A 25,373-nucleotide genomic window follows, 5' to 3' on the forward strand; every position below is an offset into this window, starting at 1 on the left:
TGAGGGGTAGCCCCGGCCCGGCCCTCACCCGGCTGTTACAGCGAGACAAACAATAAAGGAGGAGAATCAGGAAACTCCACAGGATTTCCATCTCGTCCTGACCAGCAGACAATAGTCGCCGTCTCCGGTGCTTCTGCGGGATGTTGTCAGTTCCAAAGCGACGTTTTCCATCCCTGGTTTATTTTGTGATTGTGTGGGGTGGTGAGGTTGGCCGGGGGACGCGGGGCTGTGTGTGCAGGGAGGTTCCCGCACGGGGACTCGCACAGCGGTGCAGGGCAGAGGAAACGGGGCCTGTTGGGGAGCTGCCATTGCTGCAGGCCGCGATCGGCAGTGCCTGGACACACCATTTATTTTTTGGTTTTCAGTGGGGCGGGGTCCTGGTAGTATAGGCAGGGGCCTTTCGGGGCCTCTCCCAGTAAGCCAGCACACCTAGGAGACTTGAGTGTGAAGAGCTGCTAAAAATTGGCAGTGAAATACGGATGTGAAGGTGGAAAGTGTTGAAGAAAAATTGTTCAAATGGTTGAAAAAAGAGCTTGCAGGCCAAATCCAAATGATTGAAATAAGAGCCTGCTTGACAAATCCTGCCTCATCTGAGGGGCAGCCTTTGTGCATTAATGGATGCTTCGATGCTGCACTTGAGCATATGCCTGTCTTTATGTGAGCCTGTAGTTCTGCAGGAGTATTGAGGTTTAAAAGTTAAGCATGTATTCACTAATTGCAGGTTCCTGCTTTGCTCTTTTAGTGGTGTAGTGGCATTTGGAAAGAAATGTTTTAAATAATGATGAAATGTTTTATTTGAACACATTCTAACCACATATGAATGCCTTCAATAGACAGTGCTTTCATTGGAGAGGAAACAGAAATTAGTGCCTGCCTGACTAAAGAAAACTTGTTGTGGTGAGCTGTGCCACATTTTGAATAACAGGAATAAGAGTGGATGACTGAGAGATGCAGGAGTGGAGAAGATATTGTTTCAGGCCTACCATTTTGAGAGATCCAATAGAAGTTATTTCTTAGAAGAGTGTTTACACTATTGATGTGTGCAAAAAATAAACAAACTGCATTTATTTGAGATCCGATTAAAAAAATAGGAAAAATGAATCAGCTGAATGGAAAAGGAGAAAAGCTGAGATAGTAGGGACTAGATGCTCTTTTTTGGTAATAAAAACCCAAACCAAAATCCAGAAACAGATTGATACCATCCTTTTGCAAGTGAGTGCTATCAAGCAACATGCTGTTTGGCCTTGCTCAACTCTGGTGTTGAATTTGGAATTGCCTCATCCTGCTACCCCCACCATAGTGGATCTGCTGGTAAATACTGCACTGTTGTATTTACAGGGTTGTGACAAATACCAAGCACCACACGCTGGGAATGAAACAGGGAATTGCAGGAAGATACTAAGAATGTTTCTTACTTTATAAGTTTGACCCACTAATACAAAGACAAAACTGAGAAATAGAAATTTTTAACCACTTTGGGGGCTGTATGTGGCTTTAAGTTGTTTCATTCTCCCTGTCGTAAAAAAGATGTGGTCTGCTTAGCTTTGCTATGGGGGAAATGAAAACTTTTATAAATCTTAAATGTTAGCGAAGTCCACTTTGATGCTGCCTGCTGTTTTCAGAACCAACAGAATTTGGAACATCATTTCTCCTTGCTGTTTTTGCTGGGGAGCAAGTTTAACTTGGGCAGCCTCAAGTAGATTCTAAACCCTGAATATCAGCAATAGAACTAGTAATTAAGATATCAGTTCTCAAAGGTTTTGGGTGCCTTGGGTGCTTACTCCAAAGTAGATAGAGTTGCAGCTGTACAGTTTTTAGCTGAGCTGGACACTTAAATGCACTTGAAGAGCCTGGGTTTAGCTTTCACGGGTGGGACTTCTTTAAATCAGAGTGTTTTGGGTAGCCCTTCTGCCCTGTCCTTTCTCCTGCACATCACTTACATAATGCTTCTGCCCTGCCTCAGGGCCCACAGGCCTGCGGACTTTAGAGAGATTCATTTTAACAGTAAGAGTTCCTATGCTATTAGATAATCGTTGTTATCTTACCCTCAATATGCCATCCCTCTGAACTCTGACGAGGAGTTCCAAAGGTTGACAGTCTGATAGACATGGCAGTATTTGCCTTTTACTTGTTGTGAGTGTATGACTCTTGAACTGACTGCCCTAGTGACAGGACTGAGTTGCTGCTGAGGCAAACATAAGGGGTCAGTTGCTTTTTACTAAGATTTTTTCCTACCAAGGTTTGTTTCCCAGACAGGTTGTGGTGGTGTTCAAGACTAGCCTGGATGGGGCTGAAAACAACATGGCCTAGTAGAAAATTTCCTGCCCATGGCAGCAGGGTTGGAACTAGGTGGTCTTTTAAAGTCCCTTCCAACCCAAACCTGTCTATGATCCTGTAGTTCTGCTTGAATAACTCAGAACTTTCGGTCTTTTCTGCCTAAATTTTCCAAATGTTTAAAACTATATTCCTGATTTTCATTACCATTGAATTCTAGTTTTTTTGCCACATCTTATGTCAATCCTGCCAATATTTTAGTTATGTTTTCCCTTTTTGGATTTCTGTGCAGCATCCAGATGAGCAAGCACCACTGTGTTATCCTGCCAACAGAGCATCCTTAAATTGAGTTGGATGTGTTGGTGAGAATAGTGGATAGGACTGCTGTCTTTGTTCTATTACTTCAGGGCAGAATAGAAATGCTGTTGCTTCATGGGGTTCATATTATTAGATCTGTGACAGTTTATATATGGCTTGTCCTCAAGATGTTTTCTCTTTGCTATGCATTTCTGATATACTTTCATCCCAAAGGGCTACCCATGAGCACTACATTGTCAGCAACAACAAAGTGTAGTGTACAATAACAAAGGAGCAATGTAGACTTATTTTTCTCTTATCTTGTGCTCTTCACTCATGTTTCCCTAGACAAAATAGCTTGTCTGTGAAGTGGCTGCTCGGTGTTCAAAGGACTTTCGTTTGTGTTTCATATGGGCTTTTGGATGTTTCACCTTAATAGGTGAAAGGGATGTTTTTGAGCTGTGTACCGTGCAGGAAAAATATAATTTTGGTTGGTTTGAATTTTGCAATTTGCTGTCAAAGAGGAATATTTGTATCACTCAATTGAATGAATGAAGATTTTGATGTCTGCTGCACATTCTTGAGACCCCCTCTCTACCAGCCTGTTATTCCACAGTATCTCTTACACTGGTACATCACTGTACTTTCAAGTAGCTTTTGTTCATATTTTGAAGCAAAATTCAGCTTTGAAAGAAACCAAGTCATTTGGTACAGGCAGTGCACCAAAATGATGAACTACATAACTGACCAGAACATAATTTATTCTTCTTGAACCCACTTTATTTGATGTAATGACCTTACATTACTTGTTGTTTTAATGTTGTGCTGGTATTAACAAATTAGACGACAAAATTTAATGCATGGCTTGCAAGCATGTCCAGTCTTAATTTTATATGGGAGAGCAGTGGCCATTATAAACTGTGCATTCATCAACTGAGGATTGAGTAAACCTTCAAGCATTAATCCTTTTTCACATTTTCTCTCAGACCATTCACACTGGTTCAGTAGTAAGACTGAAGAAAAACATCAAGTGACTGTGTCAGTCAGGGCAGTGTGCATGCACTTCCCCTTCCTTTCTCTTTGACCCAGTTTCTGCTCTCTTTTTTTACTCTGGCATCTGAGCAGACAGTACCTGTTATTTTTTTATACAATGTTCTCTTTACTTTATGAACTTGTCCGAAAGATACTGAGGCATATCACCAGCTTCTGATGTTTCCATCCTTTCCAGTACTGAATTGCACTTCTGAAAATCATACATGAAAAATTTGGCAATGATTTTTACATGCACAAAAGAATTGCTGTTAAATACTGCATGGATATAAGTTTCTCTGCTCTTTATGTTGTTTTTTTTCCTGCCTAAACACGAATTCTGTATGCTTTGGAGAACGACGTGGAATTGTATTTTGGACAGGTTTTGTCATGAGCAGACTGTAGTTCTGGTCAAAGATCTGTGGTTCTCCTGAGAACAGCACTTTTCAAGGAGTGGGCTTTGATCATTGGTTATGTATTGTTACCAGAATGATAAGGCAGCATGTGGTAAGTTCAGCTCACTCCCAGGAAGCCCAACTGCTGGAGCTGGGCACCAGATGGAAGAGCTAATCCATGGCTGCTCCAATGGGCTGCAGTTCAGTGGTGTTCGGTGAATTTTAGCTATTTCATGTACCAAGACCTACTGCAGGCTTGAAGATCATGGGGTTTTTTTTCCCCAGAGGAGGAGAACTTCACTTTGAGATTAGGAATCACTAAGCACATGTGTAATTACATCAAGATTAATTAGAGAGTCACAGAATATTCTGAGTTGGAAGGGACCCATAGGGATCATTGAGTCCAGCTCTTAAGTGAATGGCTCATACAGGGATCAAACTTACAACCTTGGTGTTATTAGCACCATGCTCTAACCAGCTGATGTGGTGATAAATAACTGCATTTTTAAGGTAACTCCTTCAAATTAGACAAGTAGCAGGAATTAATGGCCTCCACAAGGAATTCTGGTTTGCTTCAGAATCTCCATACACAATAGAGTGGTTTTCTGGCTGGCAACTGTAGTGTGTTCCATCTCAGCTGATAGCTAGTAATCCATCCTAAAATAGAAACTACAACCTCATATTAGTACTACCTGTCCTAGTAGGGTTAAAGCATGTCAACCAAGTATTACAGTTTCCTAATGCTTTCCAGTGCTTGGCTTTGTATCTTGGTCTTGGTCTTTGCCTTGATTTCCTGTCTGAATACTTAAGTTAGGAGGATTGCTTGGGGTTTTTTTTATTTTATTTTTGTTTGTTTGCTTGCTTGTTTTCTTGTGCGTTTTTGACCAGTAAAACACCTATCTCAGAATAATGTTGCTGGGGTTACATGTCCAGCTGGTGGCAATGCTGATGGTATGTTCCCAATAGGCTGCACTGCACAGGGGCACACACATGCTAATGGTATCTCTGTTTGCTATGTCTGGCTTGCAGTCCTGATCAGAGAAGACTCTGAAATCACTGGGTATTTTAATTTGAAAGGGCAGGACCTGTCCCTGAATTATTTTTTCACCTCTGAGGAGAGTCCCTAGAGGCATTTGTTGGGAGGGAGAATGTCTATATCCACAGTTCTCTCCCATGGTGGATAAATTATTGACAGTGCTGAGAAGTGAAATCCTTTTCCTGGCACTGCTCAGAGGCACTAAATTCATCTTGAGGCAGATGAGACGAGAAGAAGTGGAGAGGAAAATCACATCAGCCAAGGATAAATCTTTAATGTTATCCATCATGTGTTACTTTGGAAATAGAGTGGTCTGAAAGGCCTGTATTTCTCAAAAGTTGTCTCTGGGTTATTCATCAGCTGGTGTTGAGGTTTGGATACAGCTTTTTTTTACAGAAAATGATCATTACATTGGTTGAAATACGCATCTAGAGCAGCAAATGTGACATACAGAGCACGATACAGTATCATACACTCAGTCTTCAGTTTGTTTGGTTATTCTTCTGAATTTCAATAACCTAGTAAATGTCACAGCAAAATAAACTAGTTTTGTGCAGTGTGGGGCATTCAGATACTTACTCTGTGGTAGCTGCCGTGCTAATGTGCTGCTCTGAGTGCCCAGCCGTGGAAGACTCAGTGAGTGCACAGCCTGTCAGGGAGAGGATAAGCGCTCAGTTTGATTTCCTAGTTGCCATTTCCAAGGGCACATTTCCGCCCAGGATGCAGGCAGAGATAGTTGCCAAGCACCACTACTTTTCCAGAATCTTGCATTTCAAAGTCCTGTGTGCAAAGGGCCATTAACAATTAGCATTGCACTTACCTTGGCATGGCATACTGGTCATATACTGGGCTTTACAACTTTACCAAGATAAATTTAAGTGTCATGAAATTCAAGGCAAAGAAAAGACTGATGCGGGAAACATCCAGGGCTTTTTCAAAGAAACCAACAGCACCCAGTAAAGGTTATATGAGCCTGTACTGTACTGGACTATATGTGAGCCCTGTGCTTATGTTTGCCCAAGACCTGAGGCAGCTCAGCACATTTGAGACCCTATGGGGAGACACTAGAGGAGTTCAGAGTTATTAGTCTCAAATGTGGTATATGTAGCTCTTGGGGAGAAAACTTCCTTCAGTTAACCTTTCTCTGTGAGGTTAACTGAACCCTGGCACAGATTCCTGGAGAGGTTGTGGAGTCTCCATCCTTTGATATATTCAAAAGCCATCTGGACATGCTCCTGAGCAGCCAGCTCTAGGTGAGTGAGCTGGAGCAGTGGGGCTAAACTGGATGATCTCCAGAGGCCCCTTCCAACTTCAGCCCCTCTGAGATTCTGTGAAGGACTGGACTCTGTAGCTTGTCAGGATGGTTCAACTCCTTACCCTTCCAAAACAGACCCACCAGTTCATACTTGGGATTCTTTCTGTTTTCCCACAGGGCTCATTGCTGCCATCATGTGAAGTGATAATCCTCTATTTCAGGATGGCCTGTAAAAGAGTGACTTGAGGACTTGATGGTCCAAGAAAAAAAAAAAGCCTCATGCAAGTAGGATTAGGCCTTAATAACAGCAGATCCTCCTGTGACCTATTGAATGATTGGGGTTTTCCCTATAGGATTCCTGATTTTACCAGCTCAAAACATCGGTGGGCACAAATTCAGTGCTTGTCTCAGCTCTCACTTTGGAGAGCAGAGTGGTGAAATGATTGTAGTCCTTTTTCACAGGCTGCCTGTGGTGTAGTGGGCCACAGGCCACCTGTGTCTCAGCGGGGAAGGAGCAGTACTGATAGAGACTGGGTGAGGGGCTGTATTTCCTTCTTGCAGGATGTTATTCCTGGATGCTGCTCACACCCAGCCAGCCATCCCAAACTCCTTCAGGAAAGAAGAAACTTCCTTTTCTTGCAGAAATGAAATAAGGAACATATTTGTTTAAAAAAAAGAACAACCCGCCAAGCTCTGGTTATGGGCCTAAAAAAAACCAAAACAAAAATGTGGGGGAAAAAAAAAAAGCAAAAACAAACCCGGCCTAAAAACTGAACAAAGATCTTTTAAAAGAAGTTGTGGCTAACAGGAAAAAAGGCATGGCAAAAACTGGATGAAGCAACTAATTGGTATTTTTAAGGGACCAGGGGAGCAGACTGAGAGAGCAGCGCATATAGAAAAGGAAGAAGGCATCAAGAGCAGATGTAAAATAACATGATTTTTTTCCTACAGGACAAAACTGTGGTCTAAACAATACAAACATACATTTCTAGTGTTGCTTTGCTGTAGAAGCAATTGCTTTTGTTGCTTCAAATAGATTTGTCTGGTGATAGAGACATCACAGAGATTATTACTGATGTTTACAAGGCAGGCGGTGTGGCATAGGGCTCAGCCATGAATAATGAACATCATAGTCCTTGTTAAAGGAAAAAGAGCAGAGAGTAACAACTGTAGCACTATCTGCAGCACTTTACTTCCAAGTATAAGATAAAATTCGATTTAATCTGTGAGCAAGTATGTTCATTTAATTTCTGACCGGTTTTTGTTGTTGTGGTTTTTTTTCTCCATAGCTCGCACCTTCCCTTCCATTACAAGAAGATTTTGTTTACCACTGGAAAGCAATCACCCATTACTACATAGAGACCTCAGGTAAAAGAAGAAAGCCCTCTGGGTTTGCCTTTTTATTGTGAAAACTAGAATTCGCAATTTTAGTGTTTTTAAAAGTGAAGATTAAGAAGTACTAAAATGAGTCGTCTTTAATCAAAATACTAACAATAATAACTAGTAATTAAAAATACCATGTACTTGCACCCCTTAAAAGTAGGCATGAAAAATGGTTGAAGTCTTGTTTCCTGAGTACCGTGTAGAGAGCTGCACCTTTTTACATCTGACCCAGTTTCTGCCTTCACATACTCTGTTTAATCTAAACAGACAGCTGCAGAAATGCAGTCCCTGCTGTTAACATTTTTATTGCTTTGCATCAGGGATTTTCTTTCTCTTTGCAAGATTTTAACAAAAGTAATTTTGTGGTCATAGATTTTACCAGACATAGATGGATTCTGTGTGCTCAGTATTGGTTATTTTTGCTTTAGTGTCTTGTCTCAATGCAAAGTGTTTTGATAGCATAGACAACAAGTTTTGTTAAACCTTACTCAGATGTTATTCTTCTCTTCTAAAAAACGGATGTTATGGCGAAATATGGCTGTAGTTGCTTTTTCTTAAACTGTTCCCTGTTTCTGGGGGGGTTTTTTTGAAACAATTATGCAGCATGTAAATTTTTAATTTTGGACCTAGTTACGAAACAATTATGTTTTAAAAGTGAATGTTGCCATGCTTTCCTCAAGCATATTAGTTATGCACTTCTGCTGGAAGAGCTGTTGAATCTGTGTTTGTGTCTAATGATCTTGTTCATATCAATATTTACTCGTACAAACTGCAATATGACCCTTGTTTCTAAATACCCATCTTTTGGAACACTATGTGATGTTTCCAAAGGTGGAAATGACAGGGTGGCAGGGGAAACTGACACCTGCAGTGACGTGATGCAGAATAAAAGCTGACCTCTCTCCCAGAGTTTCAGAAGTCTTTTGAAAAACAAGTTTCCACTCAGTGGATCTATTTCTGTCCGCTGCAGTAGGAGCAGAATTATGTGTAGGAAATTCAAGCAAAACACTCCAGGCTAACTGGAGGTTGTGGCAGAGACCAAAAATCACTCTGACATGGCAGTTTCCCTGTGTGATCTTGTTGCCAGTTGCATGCAAGTGACAAGTTATTTTTAGATTATTGCATAAACAGTAGTAACCATTTCCCCAGGATAGTTGTTCAAGTAGAATTTAGCTGAAAAAAATAAAAGAGGAAAATCTTCATGTGTGGGTATGTTCTACAACATGTGAATGCTATCTCTCAGTGCCAGTGGCATAAATCCATTGCAGTTTCTGACTTTAATATAAAAGAATCAGTGTCTCATCCTTTCCTTCATAAAGTTTGACAGAGTTGTATTTCAATGCAGAAAGTACAAAATAAGAATTTAAAAGCTTTTGGAGAATAAACAGCACAGAGTTTGAATTTCCTTTGTTGTTATCATCAGAAAAGCCATTTCTTTAATTATCCAATGTATAAAGGAACTGATGTGCTGCAATATCAAGACATAGTGGGTACTAATCAGAAGATTGAGAGTTGTACCTTTCTCTCCCTTAGCTTTCTCTCTGGCAGTAGAAGTGTTCCTTTTTTGACTGTGTAATTAATGCATATTTTGAATTTTGGCACTTCACCTTTTCCCCATTGCAAGGTCAGGTATCTACCCAATGCATATTCCAGTGTACCTGTTCAGATATGGTTCTGAAAGTTTTATTTAAGACATGTTAAAAACTTGCACTGTATGTAAGGTTCTTTAAATGGATGTCATGTTTATAAGTCTTAAACTTGGAACTGAACTTAAAAATGAGGACAATCTTGAAATCATTCTTAACTGCCTATTTCTTTTATTTAGATGACAAAGCTCCTGTGACTGATACCAACATTCCTTCTCACCTGGAACAGATGTTGGATATTCTAGTTCAAGAAGAAAATGAGAGGGAGTCAGGTGAAACAGGACCGTGTATGGAATATTTGCTACATCACAAGATTTTGGAGACCCTCTACACACTAGGAAAAGCTGATGTATGTATTTCTGAGCAGAGCAGATTATCTCTTGTAAGAGCTCCTAGTTGCAATAGAGACTGAAGTTCTACAGTAGGTGGTAGTGTGGGACACTGAACTCTAGCAAAGAGCTGCTTGCTTATGTTACCAACATATTACAAATAACAGCCTTTTACAGGTGTGATCAGGCTCAGACAACCCCTGAGATGCTGACTGAGACACAGCCCTGAGATTTGTTACTCACCACTCTGATGATACCAGTGGTGAAACTAGAAGTAGGAAAAACATTTTTCTTCAGTCTAGTGTTTTTCTGGCTTCTAAAGACGGTATTATCTCTCTCTGTCCTTTGTTAAATGTTGAGGGATTCTTGGATGGAAAGTGCTATGTTAAATACAAATTTTCAGTTAATTTTTCTGAGTGTGATGAGCTATTGCTCAGAAAGACTTTCATATCAGAAAGCATTCATTTGAATTGATCCCCAGACAGCTTTCATACCTTGGCAGTGTTGTCTGGTTCTTCACGTCTGCATTGTTGCACACATGAAGTTACCTTCATGTCTTGGTCCATCCTTGTTGCTGTCTTTCTTGGCAGACTTCTGAGCTAAAATGTGTGGATCATGGGGTGAAGGAGCTTGGCAGCCCTTGTGCTAGAATGTTTTGTATCACACTGCAGATGCAGTTAGGGAGGCATGGTGTATCCTGCTCCAAGGATAAATTGAGCTCTCCAGGGTTTCCTTCTCAGTCAGTCTTCTACACATTGTCACGAGTTTTTAATTGATTTCACATAAATAGGCAATGCAGGGCAGTGGCTCTCTGAGCCTGAGACGTTCCTTGCTCTGGAAGAACCAAAGATCTGCAGTACCTGTTGCTGTAACAGCTGTCCTACAGTCAGGCTGAAATACCAGCCCCAGCTGGGCTTAAAACCACAACACTGCTGTATTAAAGATACTTGCTCAGAAATACAGCTCGTTCAGTAATCTCTAAATGTTGTCAAGAAACCAAGATGAAGTGGTGACATATGTGAGGCGGGTAATTAGGAGTGTGTTCATAAGAGTTGAGAGAAGTCATTCTGTACTCATACAAATACGTCTGTACAGGCAATTCTTGTACAGCCTGTCTTTACACTTTGCCACTTGTGAGTTGATACATCTGAAGTAAACACACAGTTCAGTGCTTGCAAGATGTTGCAAAGATCTGGTGCAAAATGAGTAGTTCCTTTTCACAGCAGTCAGTTGGAATTACTACATTACTGTGGATGTGCCCTGATGGTACATATTTTGCCATTCTGTTCAAAGGATTGCTTGACAACTCAGCAATGATTAGAGATTAAAAATCTAGAGATAATTACTTAGAAAGGAGAGCCAGGTTAGGCTGTTGCCACCTCAGCTCCATTCAGCTGTGCAATGAACCAGATGAGGGAAATTATGTGAGTTGAAATGAACAGCATTTTATTAACGTGGTAGAACATGCTACTTTGCGGGAATTTAACTAAAAACAAAGGTACATAAAGGCCCACAAGCCATCAGATCTCCTGGAGATAGGAAGGTACTTTCATGTGACGTGGTGCACGAGGGATGGTAGAACAAGGGTCTGCATGTTGCACAGATATTTGGGATTTATATTCTGCTCAGGGAAAGCAACAGCTTTCTCTTGTCCTGGACCGTCTGTGCATTTATAAGTGCTTTAGCTGGCTAAGGTTAATTGCTCATGACTTCAAGAAACCTTCTGTAGGTATTAAGATTTTTACAGTTTATCATTCTGTATTTGTATGTACTGACTCACTGAATTGCTGGATTTTGTCACACAATACCTTAAAAGAAATCTGACCTATAATTAATTCCGAGTTAATTTCCCCATATCACTGTAATGATATGGAATATTTTCTGGAAAGATTGGTAGAAGTTTACCCTAGAGCAGTTAACTGAAAGTATGAATAATTTGAAAGAGAAAACAGTAATGAGATGCAACATTTTTTATTGATCTCTGTTAGTATTGATAAAAGTAATATGTTAACAGATGATGATGTTTTTAAAAATACTTTTGGTTAAATTATTGCTCTTTAATTAGCCATTCTAAGTGACAAATTTACATCTGTGTTTTTCTCCACATTTATTATATTTTTTTAACTTTTCATCTGTTTTTGTTTCAGTGTCCTCCAGGAATGAAACAGCAAGTTCTGGCTTTTTATACAAAACTTCTTGGAAGAATACGGCAACCTCTTCTTCCCCACATAAATGTGCATAGGCCAGTGCAGGTACAGTTCAGATTTTAAGTAAACTATGTTTTTGCATGACAAGTTTCTTTTATTCTGCTGTAGCTAATGATTTCTTTAATTCTTCCATTGTCAAGTGAATTAAAGAAACTGCTTGGGTACCATATCAGTTTTAATGTGCTGATGATTAGAGCCTTGAACTGCTACTACAGTACAAGTCATAAATAAAGAAAACTTGTTTGTAGCAGTCTAGATCCAGAGCAAATGTTCCAGTCAATACTCATACATAATTGTAGTGTGTATATAGAAAAATAATTCAGTCTATTATTCCTGGAAAAAGCAATAACATTCTGTCTTAATTGTTCACTTTATGTGACAGAAATTAATCAGGCTGTGTGGTGAAGTTCTGGCAACACCAACAGAAAATGAAGAGATTCAGTTTCTCTGTATAGTGTGTGCAAAGCTGAAACAGGATCCATACCTGGTCAACTTCTTCCTTGAGGTGAGTAAATCAATTCAAAACTTCACAGGTGGATTTACTGCGTCACATACAAAATCTAGTAGAGAACTGTAGATGTCACATTGTGCTTCATAGCTTAGTTTTCATTCCATCTATTATTTTTTATCCTGTGATATTAGAAGTCTTGTTGTTTGGAAATTTTTTTCTTCCAGAGACTTTATACATCTGATTTTCACTAGAATTTCATTCAGGGCTCACAAATACACCTGCCCAAGGTCTTCTTGCTTTGCAGTGGAAGTGCCTGCAGAGTAGGGATATGAATTACAATGTAGAACACTGTGTGAGGGAGACCTTGGCCTTCTTGTGTTGTTTTTGTCACCCCAACAAAGACTAAAAGACAGATTGCAGGGGGCTCTGAAACCTTGGAAGCTGCTGAGTGTTCTGCAGAATTGGGCCCTTATTTGGTAGTGGCACATATGTTTGTAGCTGCAATGCCAGCTCACAATCTACAATACCACACCATCTTCTATCTGTAAGAAAGTCGAGTATCTTTACTGCCTCCTATAACATGTGGCATTATGAAATCAGAGTGGGAAGATAAACAGTTTCTAGACTGACTTTCTGTTCCTATTTAGAAGAAGCATAAAAAAAATTTGGTTTATGTAAGTCCATTTAGAAATGCCTTGTGCTCCCACTTTGCTGTTTCCTATGGTGACAGTCTCTATTGAGTATGTAATACTTTGCTGAAAAATACTCCTTCAGGAATATTTTACAAGCTTTCCACAAACAAGATCTGTGACAGTAAAGGCTGCTAAACTGCAGAAAGATGTTATTTTCCATTAGGTATGTGATTATCATTTGCATGTCAGTAGTAAAGAATCCATCTTGAGTTTATTTTTCCCTTAATTAAGAATTATCCTGATTGCCATTGTATCCACTGTAGTTGCAGAAGCAGCAGAAATGGTGTAAGGATTGAAAGGTAATGTTTAAACATTAGAAGCACTCAGAAGTAAAATACTGCATGTATTACATGTAAAATATGGTAGAATTCTAAACTGGTATTACTTTTAGTGTTGTATGTGTGAGTTCTATGGTTTAGGACTCTTGTACTCAAATAGTGCCCTTTCAGTCAAACCTGAGAACCCCAGTCATAAGAACCACAAGTGTTTCGTCCCACACTACTAGTGTTCTTCCCCAAAATAGCAAGATTCCAATATTAAAAAACAGACATGGAGAAACAGGTTATTTCAAGTTTCAAAAGGATTTCTAGTTTCACAAAATTCTGGCTGTGGAGTTCAGGCAAGCTGGCAAACATTTCTTGTAGCTCCTGTTTCCTTCACAGCATTATTCTACATGTTGTAGCCCAAAGCATTTGTCTTCACAACTTGTGATGGTTGTTTTCAGATGGGGTATGTGGGGTGCAGAATTGTGCTTCATTAGAATTGAATATTCTGGTTGTTCACGTTTGGCCTCTTAGAGGTGCTATTGTTGTGACTTGATCACTGTTTCAAATGCATGAAAGGGTAAATTTACAGAATTCTGTGTGGCATTTCTCTCTCAAATCTCCAACACTTAGAAGATGAAATGCAGATGGATCTCTCCAAAGGGTGTTTGTATCTGTTAGTTTTGCTTCCTTCTTTGGCTGTTTCTGATCAGTTTATACAGGATTTTATGAACATAAAAAACTGAGTGTGTACAAACCGAGAATTTCCTTTCTATGATTCCATACCAAATAGTATATTGATAGAATGCTCTTTTATATCTTAAATTTTATATATAAACGAATAAATATATAGATATAAAATTATATTTTAGTAAAATCTTTCACCTATATTGCTTAACCAGTAAGGCTACATGGCATAACTGTATTACTTTGGCAAGTTATGTCTGTTGTGGAAATAAGAACTTGAAGAACTTCATTCTACTTTTTTAAATCTTTCAAATCCCTGTACTAATTTTATTTTGACATTAATGTATGTTTTTTTTAAAACTGATTTTCCTAGTTCTTGTGCAGAGAGAAAGAATATACACTGTAATATTTGACTTACCACCTCTAACTCAGGCATATTTTAGGCTAAACTTCCCTCATCTCATCCCATCTTAGGTGAGAGACTCCTTGCAACTGATTGTTTCATGCAAAGGGACACTTAATTCTCTGTGCTTCAATTTCTCCTCTTGAGACCTTAATAAAGTTCTAATATAGTAGCTAAAAAGTTGTACCTTCATTTTATAAAATGAACAGTGGTTTCACTATTCACTTCTACTTTCAGTACTGCAAATTATCAACTTCCTATTTCTCACCACAAATTAAGTAGAGATTCTCATAAGCTGTGATATCACTTGATTTTTTTCGTAGAATTCCTTTTAAAGCCCTCAGAACTTAGATATGGCATCATCCACCATAGATTTTGAAACTGATGGGTTACATATCATGAAAATACAGAATTTTATATTGTCTGCTCTCTGTTAATGTTGAATCTACGAGTACTTTATTTAGAAAGCATTGAATATGTGTTTTATGTAACCTTTTCTATTAGGTCATTCAGGATCCTGTTTTGCACCTTTGCAGGAGGCAGGTGAGCAGCTGAGCTGCAGAATTGCATGATTAGACAATAGGAATCTTAAATACACACAAAAACTCTGCCTGTGTGTTGTTCAATGGACAAACTGCTTTGTGTCACCTGCCAACGTAAGAATAATGAGCTGTGGACACATTTCTAGGGGCATTCATACATTTATATATGTTAGTTCTCTCATCAATGCCTTAGCTAAATAAACAATGGCCTTTCAAATTGTAGAAGAATCCAGACATGAAGTAATAGAGTGTTTTACAGAATATTGCCCAGTTTTGGAAAAAAAAAAGCTTTTCCCTTTAACAGCCCTGCCTGCTGCTCGAGTGGTGCCAGCAACAGTGTAAAATCCAGGACTGAAATGCTGTTCCAGCCTTTATGTGCAAGGATCACCATTGTGATTCAGATATTTCTGTGTACTGATGTAGTAGGTGGGACAATACTGGAGGACTGTAGAAGCTTTAGGGACAGACAGAGTCGGTTCAGACAGACATGTTTTTGTTGCTTTGCCAGCCTTGCACTTTTTACACTGTCAAAAAAAATAAACATGTATTAAAGCAGTAATTTTTCTACTGCATTCAGATATCATCCTTATTTTATAGCATGCAGTGTGCTGCTTTTACCACTGGTTTGCACCTCCGGGGAATTGGTTCTGTGAGTGTATCACAATGCTCAGTGCCAATTCCCCACAATGAATGCACGGCACTCAAACAAGTGTTCCCAGCAGCTCTCCAGTTTGCTGCCTGACTCTCATGTACTCAGTCCCTGCTGGTTTGTCTGTACTAAAACCCATTAACCCCAAATGGTTAGTCTTTTAAATTATTAATGCTTGAGATATATTTGTAATAATTTTGGTGTTATCATAGAGAAGGGAGCCGTTTGGATTTATAATCTCGCTACAGTTCTCACTTGAAAGAAGTGTCTTATGCTGCATTCTAATTTATGATTCCAATAAAGTATTCTTCACCTGTGCTTGTGCCAGAAGAACACTGAATTCTTGCCTTTCTGTGAGTTTCTTGGTGGTATCACAGAGCACAAATTTAAATGTCTTTTTATGTTCTGGAGACAGATTTATGGGAAGACAGATGGGTTGCCTTTTTCCAGGCAAAGTAGAGATTATTTGGAGCTTCTGAGAAGGTTCTCTGCAACCTCTTAGAGTATCCAGTGCCCAGTGCTAACTTCTATTATCTTCTCTCCATTCAATCTACTCAATTTTTTCTTCCTGAGAAAACACAATTTGAGAGTACTCTGCTGTCAGAAAAGGTGTTTCTTTCCCCTTCCTGTTGAAGGTAAAATCTCAAGAAATTTAGAATTAATTTACTTGTGTGATTCCAGCTGGAAATAGTGTTTCAGACATTAGATGCATGTAAGGCCTTGACACAGAAAGGAATGTTTTATAATAAATGCTAAGTTCTAATGGTGCACCCATAAGGTAAATTAAAAACTTCTATCAAATTGTGGGCAAATCAAGTGAATATGTGCCTTCAGTGGTAAAAGAAAAAGCTGCTCTCCTTTTGTAAATGGTATATTCAGCCCTGAAGCAAAATGTGTAGGGCTTAAGAGAAATTTAAGCAGATTTAAAAGTGTCCTAGGTTTATAAAGCACCCACACTCCCACAGCCCTTTAGGTTTTACATGGTTACTGTATCCAGCCTTGAGTATTTCAAATGTTGATGTTAAAAAAAATGCTTTTAGTAAACTCCTGCTTCAGGATGAACAGAAATTTCAGCTGTATAATTCAAAAAAATGCTTTGCAGAGTAAGTTAAAAGCAATGGCTTTCCAAGGATCAGCAAGTGTAATCACAGAAGACATGATAAAAGACCAAGAGTCCCTGCCAACAGACACGGGGCAGCCTGGCCAGCCTGAGGAAATGCCCGGTGCTGCCGGAGCGGAGCGCATGGAGAAGGAGGATGAGCTCCCACAACAAGCAGATGATCTCTCTTTCAGTCTGGATGAACTCAATGTCACATCACCACCTGAGTCCTCCACTGCTTGTCCAAATCAAGACTATAATTTAGTGAATTCTCTACTAAACCTCACTAAAAGTCCTGTGAGTTGTTTTTTGGATTTTGGGGTTTTTTCCACTTAGTATGATAAAATGAAATAGTTGGATGCTGGGTGAAGTGGGCAGAGGGAGTGAATAAATGCACTGTATTTTAGCTATAAAAAGTGAAATGAGGGGTTTTGCAGGCACTTTTTGTAAATTGGCAATTTTCTTTGCAAATTCAGATTGAAGTAAAAATGCTATTTTAGAAAATTAATACTAAGCTTGTTGATGGTAATCTAAGTGGGTTTTTTAAGACATTTGTATAGGGTGCTGTATGTTTCACAGAAAAGACACATAGGATAATCAGAAGGCTAAATATATCACAAAAGACTATTTTTAAAACTACTTTCAGTTGTTCTGACATAACCAAATGCACTCTCTTTGTAATGGCACTGGGCTATCTCTAGGGGTGTGTTCTCTTTTTAAAAAGCCTGCTGTATGTTTTACCCAGCTTCGTCCTCAAATTCAGACTTAGATTCTTTCAGAAAATTTAGAGGAGGTTTGGGTAAGCCTGTAATTGCTACAGCAATGCTGAGAGCAGAAAACCAAGTCTACCATTGTACCTTGTTATTGTTACATGATTAGTTTACAGGATTTAGTATCTTGGTCTCAAGCTGACCTAGAGCTTTAGTTCTGTCAGCTGGAAGGTTGCAGCTGGCATTCTTAGTATTTGACACAAAATCAGGTGAGATTCTTTATTTTGTAACATCCAGATTCACAAGAGTTAATGACTGAAAAGGCAACAAAAATAAGTGCATTCACTCACTGTGGGGGAGTGGAGAGGTTTTACTTGGGAGGTGTTTGCTTCTTGATTTCCACTGAGCTTCATTCACCCTCTGATTAATTCTTCCATGCCCTTCTGCCAGGACGGCCGGATAGCAGTGAAGGCCTGTGAAGGCCTCATGCTTTTGGTGAGTTTGCCAGAACCAGCAGCTGCCAAGTGCCTGACTCAAAGCACTTGTTTATGTGAATTGTTGACAGACAGGCTGGCCACCCTCTACAAAGCCTTGCCTCAGTCACTGGATCCCTTAGACATTGAAACAGTGGAGGCAATTAACTGGGGGTAAGAATTTTATTTTTGTATTTAATACCCAAAGTGACTTTACACCTTTCCCTGAAACTAATTTGATAGGTAGATAATGTGTTTAAAATATTCCCCTCCACACATGCTGAAGCCTCGAGGGCAGAGCTGAGATACAGCTGCAGCACAGTGGTTCACTTCGGGTGTCCAGTGTACCTGTGATTTCTGACATGGGGCCGGGTTTGCCTGCCAGTCCCTGGCAGAGATTCCTCAGGGGGCAAGTTCTTCCACTGAATTACGTCAGCAGTTTGTAGTGGTGTCACTGTAGTATCAGGTATGGATTATATTCTCATGCAGATGTCACGGATTTAGGAAGTACAAACTTTTCACTGTACACAGTGGGCATTGTAAACTGCTGCGGGGGGCAGGAAGGGTCCATTTGATAACAGGCAGTTGTTGCAAAATTTTTGCAGCAAAAAAGAAGAAGGAAAGAGTTACTGCATAAGTCATCAGCATGAAGCAAAAGAGATACATGCCTGTTACCTTAACTGCTTGTAATTCAGATTCTTAAAACATTTGTCTTCCCCACTCTGCTTTCATTATTAGGAATTGCTCCTGATCTGTTAGTACCGAGACAAAAGTAGGTATTTGCAAAATGCCTAGGAAAATTTCTGGTGGTTGGAGTTTGAAATTAGAAGGGGACAACCCACAGCTTTGAATTGTGGGATAAATAAATATTGGAGTTTTTTACCAAAGAAAGAAAGTGGTGTATTTGTTATTCCTTAGAGCCCTTAAATTGAGATAGATGTTTCTTTCTGAAAGATTCAGTCTAGTTCAGGTATACACTGTGTGGTTTTGGTCGACTTGCCTGAGGTCGCTTACAGAGTAGAGAAGAACAATTGCCTTCATTTTATGGTTCTGTGACTACAGGAGTTACTGATTCAGTTCCTGTGGTCTGTGTTTCCTGGGAGGACAGACTTGGTGATTGGTTTTCCCTTCTGACTCCAAAACACTTAACCAGAGTTCCTGTGCTGTACATTCTGTGTATCCTTTAGCATGCACTGAATACCTGTGTAATGATGGCACTGCCAGATCCACAGAGACCAGCAGAAAAGCTTTTTTAATGTTCCCTTCATTACAAGTAGGTCATTAATTATTCTGTTAGGTTCAATAAGAATGAAGTCCAAGATTCTTCAATTACTTGTAGACTAAACAAATATTTCTTCTCTGTGTTCTCTAGTTTGGATTCCTATAGTCACAAAGAAGATGCATCTGCTTTTCCAGGGAAAAGAGCATTGATTTCATTTCTTTCTTGGTTTGACTACTGTGATCAGCTCATCAAAGAAGCACAAAAGGTTTGACATGTGTTCAGATGATACAAATATATTCAGCAAATAAGTAGTTCCAGTTATTTCTTAGCTTCTGAATTTGAGACACACCATTTTGTACTTTTGTTTCAGACAACTGCTGTTGCTATGGCAAAAGCTGTGCGGGAACGATTCTTCATTGATGTTATGGAACCTCAGCTGATGCAAACGTGAGTAGCATCCTACAAGACACAGCAGAACAGAATCTGAATCAAGCTGATTTTTTTGGGGGCAGAAATCCACTCCATATCTGATATGAAAATGTTTTGTTCAGTTCAGAGATCGGAATCCTCACATCAACTGCACTATTGCACCGCATTGTTCGTCAGGTGACTTCAGATGTCCTGCTGCAGGAACTGGTGTATTTTATTCTTGGAGAGCACAGAGAGCCAGAAACACTGACAGACATCAACAGGCACCCATTGCGACACAGGTTGATCGAGCACTGTGATCACATTTCTGATGAGGTGAGAAGTGATCTGATACAGGAATGTCTGCTGGCCAGTTCTGGAGTGTGGAGAGTCTGCAAAGACACTGTCGGGAGGACTTTTCATATTTGTGTCACATAATGTTTTTTGCCAAGAAAGAGAATTCTGACTCCCAGCTTTACAAATTCCCTTTAGAAAATGAAGCTGTTTTCTCCACTAAGCATATTTCTTTTTACTTTGCTAAAGATTCTTTGGTGAATTTGCATGCTCACTATGCATATCCAGTTAGACTTGCTCATCTGTAAGATAGAATGAACTGAGTTTTTGAAATTGTGTTTTAATTTGTGCTTTATATTGTGTTGCTGTTATTTTCCATGTTGAGTCAATTCTGTCTTATTATCATATAAGATACAGATAAAAATTTGGGGTTTATATGAACTAAGTGTGGTTGGAGAATATATGCAATGCCAATTAAAAGATGATGTTATAACTTTAAGCTCTGTACATACAGTAAGCATAGTTAAAATAATTTACTTCAGTAAAATCCCTCCTCAGAAGCTGCTTGTTTCACATTTTCCATTAAACAACCTCAACCCTCTACTTTTTCAAATAGAAACCAAGCTTGCCTGAAAGACAGATCTTTGCTTTGTCATATCAGTTTTTTCAGTATGCTTACCTGCTCACCCTGTCAGAATGAGTTTTCTCTGTAAATTAGTTATCTTTGCAAAGCTAAGCACTCTCAAGCAGTCTTGAAAAATTCTTTGTATTGCTTCAAGTCAGTGTTCTTTTAAAAGCCTACATGACATCTCTCTGTAAAAATCTTAGCCTATAGATCTAGTCGCAATATCCCAGTATTACTTTCTTTTATTCTGGGTGTTTATTACTAACTTTTAAGTCCTATTGTGTGTCTCATTTGCACAATGATAACCATCTTCCAGCATGGATCTGACTGTAAAACAGTAAGCTAAATTTTGAGTTCTCTGTATGTTCTTGGCATTTTTGACAGTTTTCAGAACAGTTTTTGTTTTACAGAAAAAAAAATACATTCCCATATTGATTTTCAAATATTTATGAACTCTTCATCCATGTTTATACCACATGTAGCATCACAATTTCCTAATTTTTCTTATGATTTTTGTTACCTTCCATAATGTCAATAAGTGCTTGCAATGTTCTAGGATGGACAAAGCAGATGAAAGGCAAAAAGCACAGGGCAGCAGTGCATAAGTTTCTTGAACTTTTACTCTTTCTATTGCAGATCAGCATAATGACTTTACGAATGTTTGAGCACCTTTTGCAAAAACCCAATGAGCACATTCTTTATAATTTGGTTCTGAGAAATTTGGAAGAAAGAAACTACATGGAATACAAGCCTCTCTGTCAAGAAGATAAAGATGTGGTAGAGAATGGACAGATTGCTGGAGCAATGTAAGTTTCATTTTTAAGGGAAGTTTTCACAACAGCAAAGTTGGATCCTTATTTTTAGAACAAAATGGGGGTTTTTTTTACCAGTAATTGAAAGAAAAGTGAGCCTGGAGAGCACTTGAGTGCTCTATGTATTCATCCATATCCGTAAAGTGATGCAGAAATTCCTACATCAGCAACTTATGGAAACTCTTAGAACAGGAACAGAAAATCTAAAATTACCACAAAGCTCTTTCCAGAACAATAGACACTCAGAAGTCTTCATGTCTCAATTTATTTATACATCTACCTAGCTGAAATCTATGCATACTTTATTGCAATAAAATGAATAATATTCTTGAAGTGAGAATATTCTTGGAGTCAGTCACTTCAGTGTCTTGCTTACATTTATGTTCCTAGTCATTTTTGATGGAAGAATATTTCTGAAGCACTACATAAAATCCTTTTAAATATGCTAGGTCTGACTCTTGTAACTCAATAGGACAGGTAAGGACTGGCCACACAAACTGTTTTAGTCATCTAGAATAATTTAAATATGTCCTGGAGTATAGCTCTCATGTGAAAAATGTAGCTAAGAAGTTTTTAAGTGACCTGATGCAGTAATTTTGTACAAGTCAAAAATGTCTAGTCTGTTGTTCAGATTGTTGGGTATTTGCAAAGGTTGGTATTTCTGCATATTAATTAGGTAATACAATGTGGATATTGCAATGTCCTGGAAAACATCCTAGTTGTTCAGAGAAGGAAAACAGCCTGCCTTGTGACCCAGAGATTTTCCTGCCTTCCATAACATTCTGTCAATGATTATGTTTTTGTCTAATGTAATTTCACAGAGATCTGGAGGAAGATCCATTATTTACTGATCTGTCTCCAGATAACACATTGTCAGCTCAGGAGTGGCTCAGTGCTTCTCCACCTGTCAGTCCAGAACATCCAAAAAACGATGGGAAGACTGAAGTTCATAAAATTGTAAATAGGTGAGTTGAAACAAAGACTTAAGGAAATGTCTGAATGTGTGGGTGTCTGCACACACTGTGCAAATTAAATGTGTACTCTGTAATGGATGTTATTCTGTGCCAGCTGGGAAAATTACTCCACAGAAGGAAATTATGTGGCATTTTATCAGAAAGCTACTTCTGAAAGATTAGAACTTGCATTAATTCAACATAAATGAGAAAAACAGAAGAACTTTGCAGCTAATGGTTGAATACTCAGAATTCAGGATGAAAGCCTTGTTGGCTATAAAAGTTGCTTTTCGCAGAAATATTTGCTGTACTTAAAATGCTGTTACAGGACTTGACCTTCCTGGACAAGTCTGGGGAGTCTTGCCATAAGCCTTCCAGGGGAAAAAAACCCTCAAACTTCCTTAGAACTTCAAAGTTCTTTAAACACATAAATAAAAGTAAATAAATGCCATGCTAGAGATAACCTTCTGTTCCCTGAAAATCGTGGCATCTGTGTTACCTGTGACATACCTCAGTGCCTGTTGGACTCACTGCAAATTGGATATCACAAAGAGGACAAGCTCTGCTCTAAGCAACTTAGTGATGGTAATTCTCTTAGGAACTAATATTAGGACGAGGGCTGTTTGCTCTGTTAAGACTTGGTAGCAGAGCAGCACTGGTGTGTCAGTGCTGACCTATCTGCTTGCCCAGAAATAATCAGAGGTGTTAGCCAAAGGAAGTAAGCAGCCCAAGGACAGCCAGGACAGAGTGGCATCATCACTTCTTGCCCTCTTTCCCCCAGTATCACTATTTATAGTTTATGGTGGACGTGGTTTGGAGCAAAGACACAAAGAACACTCTCCTAAATTCACCTCTTTTAATCTCCATCAGGGAATAGAAATGTCTTCTGATTTGCAGTGTTCTGCAAATTTGTATTTTTTGAGATAAGATGAGCTCCACATGAAAAGTCATCTACTGCATATTTCTGCATGTAAATTCTACAGGAGTGTCCAGCAGTTCTTGGGGTATGGTGAAGGCTGAAATTTGGAATCAGGTTCCAAAGACTGGGTTTTATTTTGCTGTCTAGAAATTTCAGTGGGTTTAATTTACATGTTTTTAAAGACAGTTATTAGTATTATTCAGAATTTCCTAATGCATTTTAGGTCAGACATTGGTGAAGTAATAAGGACATAGAGTATTTGACTACACACCTGGCAAAGGCAATTATAGTTGTAACTGGGACATTTATATGCAAATACTCCTCTGTGTCTTAGATGTTCATTTTTTTGCCACAACAAACCAGTAAATAAAACTATCTGTGAAGTAGTTTAACTGTAATTCTTCTTCTCTTTTGGCTCGTTTATTCCTAAGTATATTTTGTTTTAGCTCTAGTAAGATGGAGTCTGACCTTTTGCAAATACTTGACCTATTTATGAATATTCCCTATTTATGAATATTCTGTCTGCTGATTCTCAGAAAATGCTTCCACTGATGACTTTACCTCTAGTGCCAGATACAAAACTCAAAAACAATACATCTTTTTATTGCAAACCGTAGTTGGAATAGATAGGCTTAAATAGATTTTGTGTTCTCTGTTCTTCACATAAAGTTATGGTGAGTCCGTGGATTAATTGGCCAGACAGTTCAGCATTGTGTGTACAGTGTTACAGATGATGGGAAAATATTGATCTGGTGCTCTGTGGAATATAGTCATTAATGTACTTTTTCTCTCTTCAGTTTTCTCTGTCTTGTACCTGATGAAGCAAAGTCATCATACCATGTGGAGGGTACAGGTTATGATACTTACCTCAGAGATGCCCACAGACAAGTAAGTCAGTGAACTCTTCCTTTGTCCTTGAGAATTTGAAATGCTGGTGAGAATATACAAATGGTTCTGTAAATAGTCCTATTAAATGCATCTTTTGGTAATGGAAGATGGGAAAATTCAATTTTCGTTTTTAATGAAAACTTACCTTTGGAGATCTTTCAATGATGAATTCACCTTGTATTGCTCTGGTGGGAATAATGGATGACATTAAATGCATTAATATTCATATAACAAATACAGTGAGAGAAAACCTGAACTGCAGATAGATTCTTAATTTGCTTCTGCATTTATCTGCATTCTCTTGGAGAATTGCCTGCCAAGCTGTTTGAAAGAACTAAAGAGAAATTAAAATGCTGCATAGGAGTTATGCAATCTGGGACTTAGCAAATAAAGGCTCATCACAGGGAATGCACAGCCTAAGGCATTCAGGTTTGAAGTTGGGAGGTTGGGTAGGCAGGGAAAGCTTTATGATTTACTGTTTAGAAATAAATGCAAGTTTTGCTTTTATAAACATAAAGTTTCCTTGGTCAGAGGACAGTCACTGTTGCAGCTTGTGAATTTTCTAGAATAGCAAAATTTATGCAAAGGAGCAGAGTAACTGAGAGCTGTACTTAGTAGGTAATTCAAAAATTCCATAACCTTGGAATTACGTTATCAGCTGCTGCTTCATCTGTAGTCTCACCTGAAAAGAAAGGGAATAGAAAATAGAGAATAAGGAAACAAAGGTTGATGTAAAATTCCCCTATGTTCTATTCTTGGATGCTAGAAACCACTTATCATCTTTGTCTTTCTTTTATGCCTTGGGAAAAAGAGTGTACTGGGACTTATTAGAGAGCAGAATTGGTTTCTGTCACTTCCTGACGATGATATGGCTACTGTTAAAATATTTCCCCCCTAAGAGTAGCCCTGCCTGTTGCTGTTATTACATCCAAATAGCTGTTCTGCTTCCTTATTTCTATTCCTGGAAGCCTGCACAAGCAAGTAAGCTACAATCAATGCAGAATTTCTTAGTTTGTTTTCTTTTGCTTTTGTTTCTTCCTGTGTTCCTTATTTTCTCTGCTGTAATTTGTGCTCCTTTCAAGGTGTAATTCCTTGCAAGTGAGACATCAGGCAGGACACAGCAAATATAGGGCAAGGTAGAGAAAGCCAGGGGTGTTAGGAAACAAAGAGAGGGAAGAGGAAGCCCTGAAACGCTTTTAGTTTGTATGTTCTACATATACACGTGCCCTTCCTGTCCTGGGAATTAGGAAGCAGAATGGTTTGGATAGCAAGGTCAGCTACACATAATGCAGTGGAAGTATGTTAATGTACTCTCAAGAAGATGTATAAGAATGCAATTCCTGCTTCAGAAGAACCCTGATTCAGATGTGTAGTGTTGGCTTTGCTTTGTGTTTTGGCCCCAGCCGCTTTTTGGGAGCTCTGTTCTCCACTC

General features: G+C 38.9%; 1 protein-coding gene across 2 annotated transcripts in view; it reads left to right on the forward strand.

The window, feature by feature from the left end:
• Positions 1-41: 41 nt before the first annotated feature.
• Positions 42-25,373, forward strand: part of FAM160B1 (family with sequence similarity 160 member B1) — a 34,609-nt gene continuing 9,277 nt past the window's right edge. Inside the window, exons 1-14 of one of the 2 annotated variants that reach the window (XM_017728611.1) lie at positions 42-145; positions 7,576-7,654; positions 9,495-9,664; positions 11,792-11,896; positions 12,234-12,356; positions 14,852-14,890; positions 16,641-16,934; positions 17,798-17,994; positions 19,193-19,307; positions 19,413-19,489; positions 19,594-19,786; positions 21,006-21,175; positions 22,003-22,146; positions 23,851-23,941. In XM_017728611.1, the coding sequence (XP_017584100.1) occupies positions 9,545-9,664; positions 11,792-11,896; positions 12,234-12,356; positions 14,852-14,890; positions 16,641-16,934; positions 17,798-17,994; positions 19,193-19,307; positions 19,413-19,489; positions 19,594-19,786; positions 21,006-21,175; positions 22,003-22,146; positions 23,851-23,941 (1,668 nt within the window). In that variant the 5' untranslated portion in view covers positions 42-145; positions 7,576-7,654; positions 9,495-9,544. The remainder of the gene's footprint in view (positions 146-7,575; positions 7,655-9,494; positions 9,665-11,791; positions 11,897-12,233; positions 12,357-14,851; positions 14,891-16,640; positions 16,935-17,797; positions 17,995-19,192; positions 19,308-19,412; positions 19,490-19,593; positions 19,787-21,005; positions 21,176-22,002; positions 22,147-23,850; positions 23,942-25,373) is intronic. The other variant, XM_017728612.1, reaches the window with a different exon arrangement.

This window comes from Corvus brachyrhynchos, unplaced genomic scaffold, assembly GCF_000691975.1.
Source record: "Corvus brachyrhynchos isolate BGI_N302 unplaced genomic scaffold, ASM69197v1 scaffold783, whole genome shotgun sequence".
NCBI lineage: Eukaryota > Metazoa > Chordata > Aves > Passeriformes > Corvidae > Corvus > Corvus brachyrhynchos.